Source organism: Dryobates pubescens, chromosome Z (assembly GCF_014839835.1).
Source record: "Dryobates pubescens isolate bDryPub1 chromosome Z, bDryPub1.pri, whole genome shotgun sequence".
Lineage (NCBI taxonomy): Eukaryota > Metazoa > Chordata > Aves > Piciformes > Picidae > Dryobates > Dryobates pubescens.
The window spans coordinates 120,751,039-120,769,112 of record NC_071657.1 but is presented as its reverse complement, the minus strand read 5'-3'; the positions used below and the strand labels follow the sequence as shown (position 1 = coordinate 120,769,112).

The window sequence follows — 18,074 nt, the reverse complement described above, 5'->3', positions numbered from 1 at the left end:
GTGATGGGTTGGACTCAAATGGTCTTCAAGGTGTTCCCCAATCCAAATGATCTTATGGCAATGCTGGGGCAGAACCTTCACCCCTCTGCAAAAGGCTGAGTGATGTCACCTCCAGGAGCTTCATCCTCCTTGTCATTAGCAGGACATCACCAGCTTCCATTGCCTGGAGAAATCTCTTGATGGTTGCTCTACTCATTCCAAGGCTCCATTCATTAATGGCTTCATGAGGTGGTTCTCAGCCCCCTCATGAAGCTGCTCAGGTTGAAGAACTTCTGAGGTGAAGCTGGGATCCATCAGGCTGTAGCTTTGACCTGACCTGATGAATTCCACCATGACTTGTCACCAAATTTAAGGAGTTCTGGTGACAGCAGGAGTTAGGGTTGTTGTTAGCCATCAGCTCTACCTTTGGTGTCCTCCAAACCCTCTGGTGCCCCCCCTAAACCCTCTCCATCAACCCCCAGACCCCTTGGTACCCCCCAAAACCCTCAGTGATCCCCAAACTCTCAGGTGTCTCCAAACCCTCTGTTGTCACCAAATCTCCAGCATCCCCCTGCTTGTGTAGGACCTGTTGTGGTCCATGGTTTGACATTCCTCCTCTCCCAAAGCCATGCCAGAAGTTGGGGCTTCCCTTTCTTCATCTTTTCCATCTTGGTGTGCCAAAGTAGCCTCAGAAAAGTGTTAGTTGGCTTGAACCTCCTCAGCCTGGCCCAAGGTGGTGCTTCTAGTGGGGAGTCTTTGGACACTGCTGGTGGAAGCTGTCAGCAGCACCAACCATCACTTCACCAACTCCACCAGGTGGTTCCTCTTCTAGATGGAAGTCATCAAAGCCCCAGAGCATGACAGATGGATGCTCCTGGTCATCAAAGCTTGCAGGAACCAGTTGGGTTTGACCACCTCTCCATCTTCTCCTTCCAGCCTTGAGCAGAGCAGGTTGGCAGAACTGGAGGAGCAAGCCAAGAGTGCCAAGAAGGGGATGTGGAGTGAGGGGTCAGGGTCCCACACTATCAGAGACCTCAAGTACACCATTGAGAACCCCAGGCACTTTGTGGACTCCATGCACCAGAAGCCAGTCAACGGTAAGGTGACTTCAGTTCTTCTCCATGCTTGGGTTGGCTTCAGCCATGTCCTCCATCTTCCTCTGCCTGCTTGTGTCATGCTCCTTGGGGTGCTGTTCCTGGCACCTTCTCACCAGGAAGTGCTCCACAGCTTCCACCAAAGCTCCTTGGGGTGCTGTTCCTGGCACCCTCTCACCACAAAATGCTCCACAGCTTCCACCAAAGCTCCTTGGGGTGCTGTTCCTGGCACCCTCTCACCACAAAATGCTCCACAGCTTCCACCAAAGCTCCTTGGGGTGCTGTTCCTGGCACCCTCTCACCACAAAATGCTCCACAGCTTCCACCAAAGCTCCTTGGGGTGCTGTTCCTGGCACCCTCTCACCACAAAATGCTCCACAGCTTCCACCAAAGCTCCTTGGGGTGCTGTTCCTGGCACCCTCTCACCACAAAATGCTCCACAGCTTCCACCAAAGCTCCTTGGGGTGCTGTTCCTGGCACCTTCTCACCAGGAAGCACTCCACAGCTTCCACCAAAGCTCCTTGGGGTGCTGTTCCTGGCACCCTCTCACCACAGAGGTGTGCACAGCTTCCAGCACAGCTGCACCACAGCACCACCAACCTCTTTGCTTTTGCTCCACAGCCATCATTGAGCACGTCCGGGATGGGAGTGTGGTCAGAGCCCTCCTGCTGCCTGACTACTACCTGGTCACCGTCATGCTCTCGGGCATCAAGGTGAGGCTTGGCTGCTGGTGGCCCTGGCACGCTCAGAAGACCTCTTTGTAGCCACTTCCATCTCCAGCTTGCCCTGTTGTTCATTGTCCATCCTCCTTGGTGGCTTTTTGTTTTGGGGGGTGGGCTTGTATCTGCTCTGGCTTAACTGGTGGGCTTGTGGGACCAGGCCAAGGTGGGATGGAGAATTGTTTGGGTTGGAAAAGATCTCCCAGGATCGTGGAGTCCAAGCCTTAATCCTACCCCAGCACTGCCAGGGCACCACCAAACCATGGCCCTCAGCACCACATCTCCACAGCTTTGAAAAACCCTTCCAGGGATGGGGCCTCAACCACAGCCTGGGCCAGGCCTGGACAACCCTCAAGGGGCAGAAATTGTTCCTCATGTCCAGCTTGAACCTCTCCTGGGGCAACCTGAGGCTGGTTCCTCTTGTCCCATCAAATAGGAGAAGACCTTGATGCCCACCTGGCTCCAAGCTCCTTTCAGGGAGTTATAGAGAGCCAGAAGGTCTCCTCTCAGCCTCCTTTTCTCCAGGCTCAACACCCCCAGGTCCCTCAGCTGCTCCTCACAAGTTCTCCAGACCCTTCCTTCTGCTGGCCCTCCAGACCCCTCCGAACTGGATGCAGTTCTCCCAGCGGTGGCCTCACCAAGGCAGAGTAGTGGTGGAGGAGAACCTCCTTTGACCTGCTGCCCACACTCTTCTTCATGCCCTTCAGGAGACCCTTGGCCTTCTTGAGGCCACACTGCTGCCTCATGAATAACATCTCACCAGGTTTTAGGGCTCAACCCATCTGCTGACCGTCCCTGTCTTCTCCTGCAGTGTCCCACCTTCAAACGTGAGGCAGATGCTCCTGAGGTCCCCGAGCCGTTTGCTGCTGAAGCCAAGTTCTTCACGGAGTCCAGACTGCTCCAGAGGGATGTGCAGATTGTCCTGGAGAGCTGCCACAACCAGAACATCTTGGGCACCATCCTCCACCCGGCAAGTGCTCTTGGCTTGGTAGAAGGGTGGTGGGAGAAGGTCCCGGCAGGCTTTCAGACTGCTTGGCATCGCTCGCTGGAGGTGCTCAGCGTCCACATTCCTCTGCTGGGTGGTCTCCAGATGGATCTAGGAGACCATAAGGGTGGTTGCAACATCCATGTGCCTCTGGTGGGATCTTGGAAGAGTTGTGTGGTCTTCAGTGATGGATGTAGAGAACCATGATGGTGCTAAGGGTGGTTGCAACATCCATATGCCTCTGGTGGGATCGTGGGGAGTTGGGGGGATCTTGAGTGATGGTTGTAGAAGACCATGCTGGTGCTAAAGGTGGTTGCAGTGTCCATGTGCCTCTGGTGGGATCTTAGGGAGTTGTGTGGTCTTCAGTGATGGATATAGAGGAGCATGCTGGTGCTAAAGGTGGTTGCAGTGTCCATGTGCCTCTGGTGGGCTCTTGGAAGGGTTGTGTGGTCTTCAGTGATGGATGTAGAGGACCATGCTGGTGCTAAAGGTGGTTGCAGTGTCCATGTGCCTCTGGTGGGCTCTTGGAAGGGTTGTGTGGTCTTCAGTGATGGATGTAGAGGACCATGCTGGTGCTAAAGGTGGTTGCAGTGTCCATGTGCCTCTGGTGGGCTCTTGGAAGGGTTGTGTGGTCTTCAGTGATGGATGTAGAGGACCATGCTGGTGCTAAAGGTGGTTGCAGTGTCCATGTGCCTCTGGTGGGCTCTTGGAAGGGTTGTGTGGTCTTCAGTGATGGATATAGAGGACCATGCTGGTGCTAAAGGTGGTTGCAGTGTCCATGTGCCTCTGGTGGGCTCTTGGAAGGGTTGTGTGGTCTTCAGTGATGGATATAGAGGACCATGCTGGTGCTAAAGGTGGTTGCAGTGTCCATGTGCCTCTGGTGGGCTCTTGGAAGGGTTGTGTGGTCTTCAGTGATGGATGTAGGGCACCGTGGTCCATCTGAGTAGCCCATGAGGAGAACAAAGGCGTGTTGAGGGTGTCGTTGGGGTGGCTTCTGCTAGCCCTGGGGGCACCAGGTGTTGTAGCCAGGCCTTTAGGGACCTGTGATATCTAAAGGACCTTCCTCCCTTCTCCCCAGAACGGGAACATCACGGAGCTGCTGCTGAGGGAGGGCTTTGCCCGCTGCGTCGACTGGTCCATCGCCGTCTACACCCGAGGGGCCGAGAAGCTGCGGGCAGCTGAGAGGTGAGCACCACGCCAGGAGACAGCTGGACACACTCTGAGCTTCACCCAGGGGTGGCCAAGGTGCCACCAGCCCCCTCTACCCAGCTGTGTTTGGGTACCTTCAAAAAACTTTCCCATCAGCTTCTCTCCCCCTACCCAGAATGCTCTCCACCAGTCCTCTCCTTCCATATCAGTGCCAGCCCCACGGTATCTACCAGGGCTTTGGTGGAGAATGTAAGGTCCAGCATCTCCATCCCTGTTGGAGACACCATCCTGGGTGTGACATCCTTGTCCCCTCTCCTTCCAGGTTTGCCAAAGAACGGAAGCTGAGGATCTGGAGGGACTATGTGGCCCCCACGGCCAACCTGGACCAGAAGGACAAGCAGTTTGTGGCCAAGGTGAGTGGTTGGTGGGGCAGGAGAGGAAGCAAGAGGGGTTGGGATGGAGGACACTGTGTCCACCTGACCTTGGTCCAATTCTAGATGTGGTTTTGTCTTGGCTGTATCCCCACCATGGCATCTCAGGCAGGTCTGGTGTGAGTAGAGGTGGACCCATGGTGTGTGGAGGAAGACTGGTAGGTGCCCAAGGGTCTTGCTGGTTGGGTGCTGCAGAAGTGTTCTTGACCTGTCTCTGGATCTCCTGAGGGCTCTTTGGGCTTGGTGGAGTTTGCTTCAGTATCAGAATGGGTTTGGTTTGGAAGAGACCCTGAAGACCATCATGTCCAGCCTTTAACCCAGCACTGCCAGGGCACCACCCAGCCATGGCCCTCAGCACCACATCTCCACAGCTTTGAAACCCCTCCAGAGATGGGGACTCCACCACTGCCCAGGGCAGCCTGAGCCAGGCCTGGACAACTCTCAAGGAGCAGAAATTGCTCCTCATGTCCAACTTGAACCTCCCCTGGGGCAACTTGAGGCCATTTCCTCTTGTCCCATCACTTAGAAGACCACCTGGATGGTCACCTGGCTCCAGTCTCCTTACATGGAGCTGTAGAGAGCCAGGTCTCCACTCTGCCTCCTCTTGTCCAGGCTCAACAAGTTTCTCACAAGTTCCCAAGCCTTCTCCTTCTCCTCTTCCTCCAGACCCTTCCCCAGCTTTATTGCTCTTCTCTGGACATGCTCCAGCCCCTCAATGTCCTTCTTGGTTTGAGGACCCCCCAAACTCCCCCCAAAATCCCAGGACTCAAGGTGTGCTCTCAATGCCCAGTCCAAGGGGACAACTCCTACCTTGGTCCTGCTGGCCACACCATTCCTGGTCAGGTTGGAGCAACCTGCTCTATCTAGTTGAGGTTGTAGGGAGGCTGGATCCAATCTTCAAGGTCCCTTCCAATCCACGAGGAGCTCCCTGGGGCTTGATCTGGTGCTGCCCCTACCCTAGGTTGTGGATGTCCCTGTGGAGGACAGTCTCACCTTCTCCAGGACCATGGTGGTGGGCTTGCAGTTGGCCTTGGGGTCCAGGAGTAACTGAAGGAGTGCAGAAAGGTCTTGGATCCAGGAGCATCTCTAAGGAGCACCCACTAGATGGTGCTGCTGGCTCAGCTAGTGTGCCACCAGGCTGGGAGGTGACTTTGCTTTAGCTGGAAGCCCTGGGGCATGTCCAGCAAACAGCAGTTCTTGGAAAGCCACCTTAACCCCTGAGTTTCCCTGCTCCTGGGTCACATCCTCACCTGGAGCATCCTTCTGTCTCTACTGGGCTTCTGTCTGGACATCCATGCTATGTTGGCATGGGGGGGAGGTGGTCTTCTGGAGGTTCTGCTCCTGAGGGGCTGTCCTTGAGGTTCTTCTGCTCCTGGGGGTTCTGCCCTTGAGGGTCTGCTCCTGGAGGGTCTGTGGAGGTTCTGTTCCTGGGGCTCTGCTCATGAGGGTCTGCTCCTGGAGGGTCTGTGGAGGTTCTGTTCCTGGGGGTTCTGCTCATGAGGGTCTGCTCCTGGAGGGTCTGTGGAGGTTCTGTTCCTGGGGCTCTGCTCATGAGGGTCTGCTCCTGGAGGGTCTGTGGAGGTTCTGTTCCTGGGGGTTCTGCTCATGAGGGTCTGCTCCTGGAGGGTCTGTGGAGGTTCTGTTCCTGGGGGTTCTGCTCATGAGGGTCTGCTCCTGGAGGGTCTGTGGAGGTTCTGTTCCTGGGGGTTCTGCTCATGAGGGTCTGCTCCTGGAGGGTCTGTGGAGGTTCTGTTCCTGGGGGTTCTGCTCATGAGGGTCTGCTCCTGGAGGGTCTGTGGAGGTTCTGTTCCTGGGGGCTCTGCTCATGAGGGTCTGCTCCTGGAGGGTCTGTGGAGGTTCTGTTCCTGGGGCTCTGCTCATGAGGGTCTGCTCCTGGAGGGTCTGTGGAGGTTCTGTTCCTGGGGTTCTGCTCATGAGGGTCTGCTCCTGGAGGGTCTGTGGAGGTTCTGTTCCTGGGGGTTCTGCTCATGAGGGTCTGCACCTGGAGGGTCTGTGGAGGTTCTGTTCCTGGGGGCTCTGCTCATGAGGGTCTGCTCCTGGAGGGTCTGTGGAGGTTCTGTTCCTGGGGCTCTGCTCATGAGGGTCTGCTCCTGGAGGGTCTGTGGAGGTTCTGTTCCTGGGGCTCTGCTCCTGGAGGGTCTGTGGAGGTTCTGTTCCTGGGGCTCTGCTCATGAGGGTCTGCTCCTGGAGGGTCTGTGGAGGTTCTGTTCCTGGGGGTTCTGCTCATGAGGGTCTGCTCCTGGAGGGTCTGTGGAGGTTCTGTTCCTGGGGCTCTGCTCATGAGGGTCTGCTCCTGGAGGGTCTGTGGAGGTTCTGTTCCTGGGGGTTCTGCTCATGAGGGTCTGCTCCTGAGAATCTATCTTTAGGGTTGTGGTCATAAAATTCTGCTCCTGGCAGTTCTAACCTTGAGGTCCTCCTTCTGGGGGTCTGTTCTTAGTGTTCTGGTCATGAGGGTCAGCTCCTGGGGGTTCTGTTTGTGAGGGTCTTCTGGAGGTTTTTGCTCTTGGGGAGCATCACCTGGGGGGCTTCTCCTTCCTTGCCTGCTCCAGTGCTGCTGGCTGTGGAGCAGAGCAGGAGACCCCAGAAAGCTTCTCCACCAGCTTCTCCCCACTTGGTGAAGGCTCTCCTGGCCCTTTTTGGCTCTCCCAGTTGCCAAGCCCAGGTGGTCTTTGAGAAGACCAGAGCTTGGAACACGGCCACGGGCTGAAGGGCCTTGCTTGCTTGGTCCTTGGTGCTGCCATCGTGGTGAGAAACAACACCTGGAGGGATGCCCACCATGGGCATGGAGATGGTGCTGCCAGGAGTTGGCATGGGGACCGTTACTCATCCTTTGCTCAGCAGCTTCTGGAGGTGGCTGTGGATGCTTCTGGCATCTCCAAGATGTTCCTTGTTTGGTTGAACAGCTTGTGGGATGCTGGTGAGGAGCTTCAGGCTCATCCTTGGCACCCCAACGAGGCAGGGAAGGTATCTCGTGGGGGGGTTGTGAGGCTCGGCAGCAGCTCCAGTCCCTGTGCCAGGTGTTGCCATGGAGCCAGTGTGCCCCAAACCCCCGAGGCTTGGCCCCACAATGGGGTGCTGGAGGTGGTTGTGGCAGTGGGAATCCATCCCTGGTGTTGTGGAGGGGATCCCCCCATGTGCAGTCTCCTGGTCTGGGGGCCTGATCTCTGGGTTTGGGGACTCAATCTCCTACCTTTGGGACCCAATCACAGCTTTGGAGCGTGACCTCCAAGCTGGGGCCCAGGCTCCCATTTCTGGGGCCCAGGGCTCCATTTTTGGGCCCAATCACCTGGTTTGGGGGCTTGACACTCCCACTTTTGGTGCCTGCCCCCCCCCAATTTGTTTTTTTGGCATGACCTCCAGTTTTGGGGCACAGTCTCCCAGTTTTGGGCCCAACCTCCCCCCAGTTTGGGGCACGGTCACCCGGTTTTGGGCCACAGTTTCCCTCAGGTGAAACTTGGTGACCCGATTTTGGACCAGATGCCCCCAGGTTTTGGGCTTTGTCCCCCAGTTTTGGACCTGATGCCCCAGTTTTGGGACTTGGTCACCCAGTTCTGGCCCTGATCCCCCCAGTTTTTGCACTTGGTCCCCCAGTTCTGGACCTGATCCCCCCAGATTTTGGACTTGGTCACCCTGATTTGGACCTGATCCCCCCAGTTTTTGCACTTGGTCCCCCAGTTCTGGACCTGATCCCCCCAGATTTTGGACTTGGTCACCCTGATTTGGACCTGATCCCCCCAGTTTTTGCACTTGGTCCCCCAGTTCTGGACCTGATCCCCCCTGATTTTGGGCTTGGTCACCCAGTTTTGGACCTGATCCCCCAATTTTTGGGCTTGGTCCCCAGTTTTGGACCTAGTCCCCCCAGATTTTGGACTTGGTCAACCAGTTTTGGACCTAATCCCCACCCCCGAATTTGGGCTTGGTCACCCAGTTTTGGACCTAGTCCCCCAGGTTTTGGGCTTGGTCACCCAGTTTTGGACCTGATCCCCCCAGATTTTGGGCTTGGTCCCCCAGTTTTGGACCTGATCCCCCAGGTTTTGGGCTTGGTCACCCTATTTTGAACCTGACCCCCCAATTTTCCACCTAATCCCCCCCAATTTTGGACCCAGTCTCCCAGTGTTGCACCTTGATCTCCCAGTTCTGCCTTTCACTCCTCTGAGGTCCTGTCCCCCCACTTGACCTGAGAGCACTCAGCCCCCACAGTTCACTGCACCCCAAGATGTTCTTGAGGCTGGTTTGGCTCCACCATGAGCTCCACACTGTGAGGTGGGGGCTGAGCACCCTCCAAGCCCACAGCCATCTGCCCAGAGCCCTAAAGAGGAGGCTGAGCCCCCCAGGAGCCCTTCATCCCTCCTGCCAGCAGCCTTTGGTGGGGACTGAGCACCCTGTGAGCCCTCATCCCTCCTGCCAGCAGCCTTTGGTGGGGTCTGAGCACCCTGTGAGCCCTCATCCCTCCTGCCAGCAGCCTTTGGTGGGGTCTGAGCACCCTGTGAGCCCTCATCCCTCCTGCCAGCAGCCTTTGGTGGGGTCTGAGCACCCTGTGAGCCCTCATCCCTCCTGCCAGCAGCCTTTGGTGGGGTCTGAGCACCCTGTGAGCCCTCATCCCTCCTGCCAGCAGCCTTTGGTGGGGACTGAGCACCCTGTGAGCCCTCATCCATCCTGCCAGCAGCCTTTGGTGGGGACTGAGCACCCTGTGAGCCCTCATCCATCCTGCCAGCAGCCTTTGGTGGGGTCTGAGCACCCTGTGAGCCCTCATCCATCCTGCCAGCAGCCTTTGGTGGGGACTGAGCACCCTGTGAGCCCTCATCCATCCTGCCAGCAGCCTTTGGTGGGGACTGAGCACCCTGTGAGCCCTCATCCATCCTGCCAGCAGCCTTTGGTGGGGACTGAGCACCCTGTGAGCCCTCATCCATCCTGCCAGCAGCCTTTGGTGGGGACTGAGCACCCTGTGAGCCCTCATCCCTCCTGCCAGCAGCCTTTGGTGGGGTCTGAGCACCCTGTGAGCCCTCATCCATCCTGCCAGCAGCCTTTGGTGGGGTCTGAGCACCCTGTGAGCCCTCATCCATCCTGCCAGCAGCCTTTGGTGGGGTCTGAGCACCCTGTGAGCCCTCATCCATCCTGCCAGCAGCCTTTGGTGGGGACTGAGCACCCTGTGAGCCCTCATCCATCCTGCCAGAGAGCTCTCAGGACCCCGAGGCAGGCAGCAGCTCCTGCTGGGCCCCGGCGCCGCCTCCGTGCCGGGCAGAAAGAGGCTGAGCTGACGTTAGGGGAGGAGGAAGAGGAGGGGATGGAGAAGGAGGAGGAGGAAGATCCCAACCTGGCTATGCAAAAAGCAGCAAACTGAAGCTAATTTTGGCTCCTTGCTTCTGGTGCTTTGTGAGCAAAGGGAGGGGTTGAGGGGTGGAGGGGAGCTGAAGGTTTGGGCTTGGATTCGAGGCTGTGGGTGAGTGGCAGGAGGAGGAGGAGGAGGAAGGAGGAAGAAGCTGGCAGCTTCTCTCCTGAATTGCCTACGTCAGCTTGGCTTGGAGCAACCCAAAAAATTGGGGACATCATCCCCTCCCCTCCCCTCCCTTCCCTTCCCTCCCCCTCCAGCCTTCTTCTGCCAAAAGCTGTTTAGAATCCAGCTCTGAGGAGCTCAGAGCTTCTGCTTGTCCCATTTCCACCACTCCAGGGCAGGATCAGACCCCCTCCAGAGGATCAAAAACCCCTTTGAGGGGGGGACAAATCCCTTTGGTTTGGGAGGGTTTGGAGACAGCTCAGGAGAGGAACCTGCTTTTGGAGAGGGGGGGGTCAATCAGATCTGGTGCTCAGCTCAGGAGGAGAATCAGCTGGGGGGGGGGGGGGGGGATGGGAAGGTCTGGAACTGAGCTCAGCATGGTAGGAGAGTGGTTTTGGGGGGGCTTTGGGGGTTTGGAGCTCAGCTCAGGAGCAGAACCTGCTTTTGGAGGGGGGGATGGGAAGGTCTGGAGCTCAGCAGGGTAAGAGAGTGGTTTTGGGGGGCTTTGGGGGGTCTGGAGCTCAGCTCAGGAGCAGAATCTGCTTCTGGGAGGGGTGGGAGTCAGATCTGGTGCTCAACATGGTAGGAAAGTGGATTTTGAGGGGGGTTTGGAGGGGCTGGTGGTCAGCTCAGGAAGAGAATCTGACTTTTTTGGGGGTGGGGGGCTGCAGGGTCTGGAGGTCAGCTCAGGAGAAGGGATGAGGGATCATGACTAGGTCCAGTCTTGGTCAATGTCTTCATCAGTGACCTGGGTCAAGGAACACTGTGGGTCCTCAGCCAGTTTGCTGATGGTGCCAGACTGGGAGGTGGGGTGACACCTCTTAGGTTCTGCTGCTGTCCAGCCAAACCTGGCCAGGCTGGAGAGCTGGGTGGAGGAGAACCTGGTGAAGTTCAGCCAGGGCAAGCGGAGGGTCCTGCCCCAGGGAAGGAACAACCTCCTGCAGCAGCAGAGGTGAGGGGTGACCTGCTGGGAAGCAGCTCTGTGGAGAGGGACCTGGGAGTGCTGGGGGACAAGGTCACCATGAGCCAGCAACGTGGCCTCAAGAAGGCCAGCGGTGTCCTGGGGGGCATAAGAAGAGTGTGGCCAGCAGGTGCAGGGAGGTTCTCCTTCCCTTCTACTCTGCCCTGGTGAGCCCACAGCTGGAGAAGTGAGTCCAGAGCAGAGGGAGGAGGTCCCAAACTTGCTCCACTTGAAGCCCTTTCCCCCCCCGGATGCCTCCAGCCATGCTCAGCCAAAGGGCTGAGGAGATGATGGAAATTCATAATTGGAGGAGACACCAAGGGTTTGTCTCAGACCTCCCCCAGGGGACAACTCAGCTTCTCCAAGGACCTAAATTCCCTCTTTTCCCATCAGCCCAGCCCAGCCCAAAGCACTTTTGCCCTGTTAAGCAGAGTAATCAAATCTCATGCTTGAGGGCATCGTCCTCGGCAGAGGAGGTCATGGTGGGACCTCAGCAGCACGTTCCTCAGCAGCCATCTCTCCCTTCTTGGACACAAAGCAGCTGCTGAAGCCAGAGGAGCTGCAGGTCAGCTCTGAGGGGCGATCCCATGCTACATTAGGCACGCAGCACGCGCTCCCGCCACGGATCCCTGGCAGGAGGGCAAGAGGATGCCACCTCCTGGCATCTCAGCCTCCAGCATGGCCACAGTGGGCACTGAGGAGCCAGCAACTGGCACCAGAGACCTGGCCAAGTCCAGCAAGCCCCAAGCAAACCCCTCCTTTCCTGGCCAAAAATGAGCTTGCAAAGCACTTTGCCACGTTGACCCAGCTCTGATGGGTGTCTGAAGGGCCAGGAGGACATGGACTCAGTGTCCACATGGAGTCACAGAGTGGAACCAGAGAGTTGGAGAATCACTTTGTGTGGAGAGGACCTTTAAAGGTATGGAGTCCAACCCTGAACCCAGCACTGCCAGGGCACCACCAAACCAGGGCCCTCAGCACCACACCTCCAGGGCTTTGAAACCCCTCCGGGGATGGGGACTCCACCACTGCCCTGCACAGCCTGGGCCAGGCCTGGACAATCCTCAGGGGGCAGAAACTGTTCCTCACGGCCAACCTGAACCTCCCCTGGGGCAACCTGAACACATTTCTCCTAGTCCCATCACTTGGGAGAAGACTTTGATGCCCACCTGGCTCCAGCCCCCTTTCAGGGAGGTGTAGAGAGCCAGAAGGTCTCCCCTCAGCCTCCTTTGCTCCAGGCTCAACACCCCCAAGTCCCTCAGCTGCTCCCCACAACTTCTCCAGACCCTTCCCCAGCTTTGTTGCCCTTCTCTGGACCTGCTCCAGCCCCTCAATGTCCTTCTTGGGGTGAGGGACTCAAAACTGACCCCAGGATTGCTGGTGTGGCCTGAGCAGTGCCCAGTCCAGAGGGGCAGTCCCTGCCCTGCTCCTGCTGGCCACACCATTGCTGATCCAAGCCAGGCTGCTGGTGGCCTTCTTGGCCACCTGGGCACACCCTGGCTGATCTTCAGCTGCTGCCACCAACCCCCTGAGGTTCTTCTCCACCCTTTCCAGCCACTCTGCCCCCAGCCCAGAGCATTCCTGGGGTAGGTGTGACCCAAGTGCAGGATCCAACACTTGGCCTTGGTGAACCTCATCCCATTGGCCTTGGCCCATCCATCCAGGTCCTTTTCCACCCTTTCCAGCCACTCTGCCCAAAGCCTGGTGCCTCTCTCACTCAGTGCTGTGGCATCTGGAGCTGGGCCCTGCGAGCAGGACAGGGCAGGGTGGCAGCAGGACAGAGGGATGATGACCCTGAGACGTTCACAGCTCCTCCAGGCAGGAGGCTCCAGCAGCATGGAAGCAGCAGAAGATGCTTTGCAGCCCCTTTCTCAGAGCCTTCCTGGGCTGGGAGAGGACAGGGTGCCAGAGGTGATGGCAGAACAGGAGACTCAGCAGTGTCCCCGTGGCTGTGTCATTTGTCACCTTCCTTCATCCAATATTTATGGTGTGTTCAGCTGCCACCCAAAAAAGCTCTTGGAGAAATGGACAGAAAGGATTTTCCTGCTTAGCTTTGGGTTTCTTCAGCCCCTCCAGGTGTTTTGTGTTCCTCAAACCCCCACCCTCACCTCCAGGGACCGGCCAAGTTCCTCCGGCCCATTGCAGACTGGAGGGAAGGGTTGGGTGATGGTCCTGGAGGAAGGTGGGCTCCAGTTCTGCCCCCCCATCAACCTTCCCTAGGGGTAAGAAGAGCTGGAGATTTGATCATGAAAGAAGTTCTTCCTCAATCCCACCGTGGTGGTGGTGGGAAGGGACCTCTGGGGCTCAGCCAGTCCAAAGCAGGGTCACCCACAGTAGCTGTGGCCAGGTGGGTTTGGAAGCTCTCCAGAGAAGATGAGTCCACAACCTCTCTGGGCTCCACCACCCTCAAAGTCAAGATGTTTCTCCTGAGGGAACCTCCTGGGTTCCAGCTGGTGCCCCTTGCTCCTTGCCCTCTCACTGGCCACAGAGAAGAGCTGAGCCCTACCTTCATGACCTCCTCACTTCAGCTCTCGCTGAGCATTGAGCAGGTCCCCTCTCAGGCTGCTCTTCTCCAGGCTCAACAACCCCAGGGCTCTCACCTGCTCCTCACAATTTCTCCAGACCCTTCAGCAGCTTGGCTGCCCTTCTCTGGTCCTCAGCATCATCCCAGCCTTTGCTGGGCTCTCTCCAGTAGCTCTTGGTCTCTCTGGAGCTGGGGAGCCCAGAACTGAACCAAGTTCTCCGACTGTGACCTCACCAGGGCAGAGCAGAGGGGGAGAAGAACCTCCTTTGTACCTGCTGGCCACACTCTTCCTCATGTCCCACAGAACACCATTGATATTCTTGGCCATGAGGTTGTGGTGCTAAAAAATGCTCACCTTGTTGTCCCCCAGCACTCCCAGGTCCTTCTCTGGAGCTGCTTCCCAGCAGCTCATCCTTCCCCTGTACTGCTGCAGGAGGTTGTTCCTCCATGGGTGCAGGACCCTCCACTTGCCCTGGCTGAACCTCATGAGGTTCCTCTCCACCCAACTCCTGCTCACAGGAGCTGACTTTGCTACCAGGTCCTCTAATGAATTTGCTCCTTGGGTGTATGAAGAGCCACCCAGCAGGACATGGTTGTGGGGTGGCAGAGTCTCCCCTGTGAGCTGTGCTCTCTCCATCAGCTTTGTGGACATCTCTGGTCCACTCCCCACTCCAGTTTGGTTTCTGGAGTGAAACCCTTCAGGTCTGAGCCCCAGCAGAGGACTACCCATGGTTGGTGATGTGCTGCTGTGTCACTGTTTAGGGACCTTGCATGGTTTTGACCACCTGAGCATCTCAGGCTTGGAGAACCACAGACTCACAGGATGCTAGGGGTTGGAAGGGACCTCTGGAGATCATGGAGCCCAACCCCCCTGCCAGAGCAGGACCATAGAATCCAGCACAGGTCACACAGGAACACATCCAGATGGGTCTTGAAAGTCTCCAGGGAAGGAGACTCCACAGCCTCTCTGGGCAGCCTGCTCCAGTGCTCTGTGACCCTCCCAGTGAAGAAGCTCCTCCTCATGTTGAGCTGGAGCCTCCTGTGCTGTAGTTTCTCTCCATTACCCCTTGTCCTATCACAGGGTGCAACTGAGCAGAGCCTGCCCTCTCCCTCTTGCCCCCCAGCCCTCAGATATTGATAGACATTTATTAAATCCCCTCTCAGTCTTCTCCTCTCCAGACTAAGCAGCCCAGGGCTCTCAGCCTCTCCTCACAGAGCAGTGCTCCAGTCCCTTAATCACCCTGGTAGCTCTCCACTGGACTCCCTCCAGCAGATCCCTGTCCCTCTTGAACTGGAAGGCCCAAAATTGGATGCAATATTCCAGGTGAGGTCTCAGCAGGGCAGAGCAGAGGGGAAGGAGAACCTCCCTGGCTCTGCTGGACACTCCTCTGGACGCACCCCAGGGCCCCACCTTGAGCCTCGTTCTCTCCAGCTCACCCAGGCAGGCACCAAGCTCGGGCTTGGAGCTTCTCCCTCCGTGCTGTGGGGCAAGGGCAGGGGTGGGTTGGGTGGGTGCTGGACGTCGGGGGCCACCCTGCTCACCTCCCCTCCCCCCTTCTCCCGCGGCAGGTGATGCAGGTGCTGAACGCCGACGCCATCGTGGTGAAGCTCAGCTCTGGAGACCACAAAACCATTCACCTCTCCAGCATCAGGCCTCCTCGGCTGGAAGGGGACAGCACACAGGTGACCCTGGCTGAGGTGCAGGGGGGGAGGGGAGGGCAGCCCAGGGGCACGTGGGGGAGGTGCTCTGCTCTCTGCCGGGCAGCCGGCGGCGGCGGCCGGGGCCGTCCCTGGTCCTCTTGAGGCTCCTCCAGAAGGCAATTGGGGTTCTTGGCCTGACCCCCCTGCCAGGCACCCCACTTTTCATCTCAGGGACCACACCTCAGGGGTTGCAGGAGACCTTGGGGTGGGGTTGAGCATGGACTTTGATGGTTGCATGGAGACCCAATGCCTCCCTTGTTCCCTGCCTCAGTTTGCCCCGAGCCCTGCTTGGCCTCCGTGATGGGAAAGGTCTTGTCCAACCCAACCATTTCCACGGTACAAAGCCTCTAGAGATGATGAGGATGATGAGGCTCCCACCTGCAAGCCAAGGTTTTCATGATGAGTTGTCCAACCTTCATCCAGGGCTCCTCAAAACCCCCTTTTCCAGGGGTATTTTTACCCTGGATACCAGCTGGAGTGGTGATACCTTCTCTGATGTTCTCAAGATCCTCCCTGAGCATCCCCATCGTTGCCAGGAGAATCCTCCACCTCCTCCTCCTCGACCTCAGCCATCTGAAAGGTCTTGTCCAGCCCAAATGCTGCTGTGATTCCATGATCTAAAGCCTCTTGAGATGATGAGGAGGCTTCCACCTGCAAGGCAGAAGGCAGCTTTCTAGCTGGCATGTCCAGCCTTCATCCAGGATCTCTCAAACCCCTCCCCCACCCCGCTTTCCCAGGGCTATTTTTACCCTGGGTGTCACTTGGGGTCGGTGCCACCGCGCTGCTGGGTGCCACCACCGCGTGCCACAGCTCCAGGAGCTGTTGGTTGCCCACCAGGGACCACGCCAAGGTTGCTGTGGGAACGGAGGACTTGGCAATTCCACCCTCTTGGAATGGTCTCCTGGTGTTGTCCACACTGAATTATGGATGAACTTCCCAGATTAGCCTCTCCCTCCTCCATGCTGCTTCAAGCTGGCGTCAGCACCCTGGTGGCACCACAAGAGGTGGCTGAGAAGTGGCCACCAGTGGCGGCAGGGGGGTGGCCCTGCTGCCCCATGCCACTTCTGGCAGCGTGCAGGGTGCTTCATGGTTATCTGGGGAGGCTTCCAAAAGGCCACCAGTGGTGGCAGGGAGGTGGCCCTGCTGCCCCATGCCACTTCTGGCAGCGTGCAGGGTGCTTCATGGTTATCTGGGGAGGCTTCCAAAAGGCCACCAGTGGTGGCAGGGAGGTGGCCCTGCTGCCCCGTGCCACTTCTGGCAGCGTGCAGGGTGATTCATGGTATCTGAGGAGGCTTCCAAAAGGCCACCAGTGGTGGCAGGGAGGTGGCCCTGCTGCCCCATGCCACTTCTGGCACCATGCAGGGTGATTCATGGTATCTGAGGAGGCTTCCAAAAGGCCACCAGTGGTGGCAGGGAGGTGGCCCTGCTGCCCCATGCCACTTCTGGCACCATGCAGGGTGATTCATGGTATCTGAGGAGGCTTCAGAGAGGCAGCTGCCATCTCTCCTCTTTTCCTTGCTTCAGCACTGTGGCATTTGGAGGTGGGTGGCTGTTTTCTCCTGGCCAGTCTGGAGCTGCTGGGCTTGGCCAGCGGGAATGCTGATGGGCAAGGGAGGAGCTGGACGTGGTTTCCTCCTCTGAGGTCTTGCTGAAGGTGCTCCAGCACCTCAAAACTGGCCAGGTGGTGGCCAGGTTGCTGGTCTTACTGGTCTGGGGAGTTGGTTGCATGGCTTGAGGGTCACCAAGGCCAAGTCCTGCACTTGGGTCACACCGACCCCAGGAATGCTCTGGGCTGGGGCAGAGTGGCTGGAAACTGCCTGCTGGAGAAGGACCTGGAGGGTGTCAGTCAGCAGCAGCTGGAGGTGAGCCAGGCTGTGCCAAGGTGGCCAAGAAGGCCACCAGCAGCCTGGCTTGGATCAGCAATGGTGTGGCCAGCAGGAGCAGGGCAGGGATTGTCCCTCTGGACTGGGCACTGCTGAGGCCACACCTGCAATCCTGGGGTCAGTTTTGGGTCCCTCACTCCCAGAAGGACATTGAGGGACTGGAGGAAGTGCAGAGAAGGGCAACAAAGCTGGGGAAGGGTCTGGAGAAGTTGTGGGGAGCAGCTGAGGGACTTGGGGTTGTTGAGCCTGGAGCAAAGGAGGCTGAGGGGAGACCTTCTGGCTCTCTACACCTCCCTGAAAGGAGGCTGGAGCCAGGTGGGCATCAAAGTCTTCTCCCAAGTGATGGGACTAGGAGAAATGTGTTCAGGTTGCCCCAGGGGAGGTTCAGGTTGGCCGTGAGGAACAGTTTCTGCCCCTTGAGGATTGTCCAGGCCTGGCCCAGGCTGTGCAGGGCAGTGGTGGAGTCCCCATCCCCGGAGGGGTTTCAAAGCCCTGGAGGTGTGGTGCTGAGGGCCATGGTGTGCTGGTGCCCTGGCAGTGCTGGGTTCAGGGTTGAGCTCCATGATCTTGAAGGGCTTCTCCACCCCCAGTGACTCCATCATCCTACAGCCTTTGACTGTTGCTGCCCAAGAGCCCTCCCAGCACTCTGCTGGTGGTGTCAGTGATGGGTGGGTGACCCAGCCGTGAGCCACCATCCAGCAGGAAGGAGAAACCAGCAGCAAGCCTTGGCTTGGTGTCCTCAGCAAACACAGCTTGGAAGAAGGTGCCCCATGGCTGTCCTGGCAGAGCTCCCCCAGCACCACCTCCGCCTTATCTCCGCAGCGCAGGCAGGAGCTGGGACCTGCGAGTCCCCGAGCAGTGACGAGCTCAGGAGTGGAGGCAGGAGTCACCTCCACTCCCAGCTCCCTTCCCACCTCTTCCTCCCAGCATTCAGGTGGGATCTCAGCACCCTCAAGATCCATGCCTATGGGCAGAGGAGATTCGGTGCCACCTCCAGGCTCCAACCACACCCAGCTGGCAGCCTGGGGCTGCGTTTGGGTCCTGGCTTCCTCCTGGAATCAAGGTTCATGGTTTGGTTCCCACCAGCCCCAGCCTGGCACCAATTAAGATGTCAATTTAGATAACAGGGTGGG

General features: G+C 57.9%; 1 protein-coding gene across 1 annotated transcript in view; it reads left to right on the top strand.

Moving 5' to 3' along the window:
- The window catches only part of SND1 (staphylococcal nuclease and tudor domain containing 1), an 88,442-nt gene that overhangs the window by 7,026 nt on the left and 63,342 nt on the right, over nucleotides 1-18,074 (top strand). Inside the window, exons 5-10 of the mRNA XM_054177992.1 lie at nucleotides 916-1,076; nucleotides 1,695-1,786; nucleotides 2,604-2,762; nucleotides 3,856-3,962; nucleotides 4,249-4,339; nucleotides 14,927-15,040. Coding sequence (XP_054033967.1) covers nucleotides 916-1,076; nucleotides 1,695-1,786; nucleotides 2,604-2,762; nucleotides 3,856-3,962; nucleotides 4,249-4,339; nucleotides 14,927-15,040 — 724 coding nt within the window. The remainder of the gene's footprint in view (nucleotides 1-915; nucleotides 1,077-1,694; nucleotides 1,787-2,603; nucleotides 2,763-3,855; nucleotides 3,963-4,248; nucleotides 4,340-14,926; nucleotides 15,041-18,074) is intronic.